The sequence below is a fragment of the Amborella trichopoda genome, chromosome 3, assembly GCF_054954075.1.
Source record: "Amborella trichopoda isolate Santa Cruz 75 chromosome 3, AtrichopodaSantaCruz75HAP2 v2.0, whole genome shotgun sequence".
In the NCBI taxonomy this organism is placed as follows: Eukaryota; Viridiplantae; Streptophyta; class Magnoliopsida; order Amborellales; family Amborellaceae; genus Amborella; species Amborella trichopoda.
Genome location: NC_142338.1, coordinates 31894984 through 31896259, shown reverse-complemented (window position 1 = coordinate 31896259; position 1276 = coordinate 31894984). Strand labels below are relative to the sequence as shown.

The following is a 1276-nucleotide window of genomic DNA, read 5'->3' as shown; positions in this document are numbered from 1 at the left end:
ATGTCCGTTGAGCAATATGTAACGAAGTTTGCTGAACTCTCCAGATATGCGCCGCTTATTATTAGTACTAAGGCACGAAAGGCTAGTAAATTTGAGAGGTGCCTTCGGCTCTATATAGGGAGAAGGATTATCGCAACAAACCTCAAGACCTTCACCCCGCTGGTAGACCTGGCCCTAAAGATGGAGAGAGATTGTGACGACTTTCGGGTAAGAAGAGATGGAAGGTTGGGTGTCGCCCCGTCAGGGAGTTTTAAGAAGAAGGCACGACCACCTTCAAAGAGAGAGTTGAAGGGGAGAAACAATCAAGGTGGTGTCAGGATCCAGGGGGTTGTTCCAACTGATGTGAGGGGCAACCAATACCCAGCCTGCCCTCATTGTGGTTTGGGAAATCATACAGCGACTGAATGCTTCAGAAAGACTAAGACCTTCTTTCGGTGTGACAAATTGGGCCACCTAGTGAAAGACTGTCCCTTCAGGAGATCAGAGGAGCGATCGAGGGCTCAATGGAAGGTGTTCGCTCTGACCAAGAAAGAAGCTAGGGCGTCAACCTCTGTGATTCGAGGTACGCATTCTATATGTGGAATTGAAGCAAAAGTTTTAATTGATCCTAGATCTTCCAATTCATTTGTTGCACTGCACTTTGCATGTTACTTGGATGTTAAGCCTGTACAACTTGTTTGGACTTTGGTAGTATGTACGCCTATGAGAGAGTCAATAGAAACTGATATAATGTATAAACAGTGTGGGGTTGTGATTGAAGGGCATTTGTTACCTATAGATTTGATACTCTTAGATATTCGAAACTTTGATATTATTTTGGGTATGGATTGATTGTCTACCCACTATGCTACAGTGAACTATTTTGATAAGATTGTTACTTTTAGATGCCTGGGTCAACCTGAACTATATTTTAAGAGAATTAAGGTTGTTTCCCCTTTTCACATCATCTCAGCCCTTTAGGCCTATTTGGTTTGGTACCTCGATCTCGCCCTTCAGATCTAGATGATCTGGCGGCACGTATCTCGGGTTTGTAATGAACCCAGGACTTGAGATCGCTCTCTTAGGAACCTTGTTCAAGAGAAAAGGTAAGTATACCAACTGATGAGAGAGAAATTTATGGTGGGTTTGGGACTTACTCGGACTGGCTCCTGTGGGCGCCCTCTTAGATCAAGAAGAAAGCCCCCTAGATGGTTTTAGCTAGTTCAAAATCGTCTCCCTTGACCTACAATCACCTTGTTTTCCGTACAACACTACTATGGTTAATTTGCAAGACATA

The 1276-nt window shown here is 43.8% G+C and overlaps 1 protein-coding gene across 1 annotated transcript; it reads left to right on the top strand.

Moving 5' to 3' along the window:
• Window positions 1–831, top strand: LOC105420083 (uncharacterized). Its single transcript, XM_011622326.1, has one exon. The coding sequence runs from the start codon at window positions 1–3 to the stop codon at window positions 829–831; it is 831 nt and encodes a 276-aa protein (XP_011620628.1).
• The last annotated feature ends 445 nt before the right edge of the window (window positions 832–1276 follow it).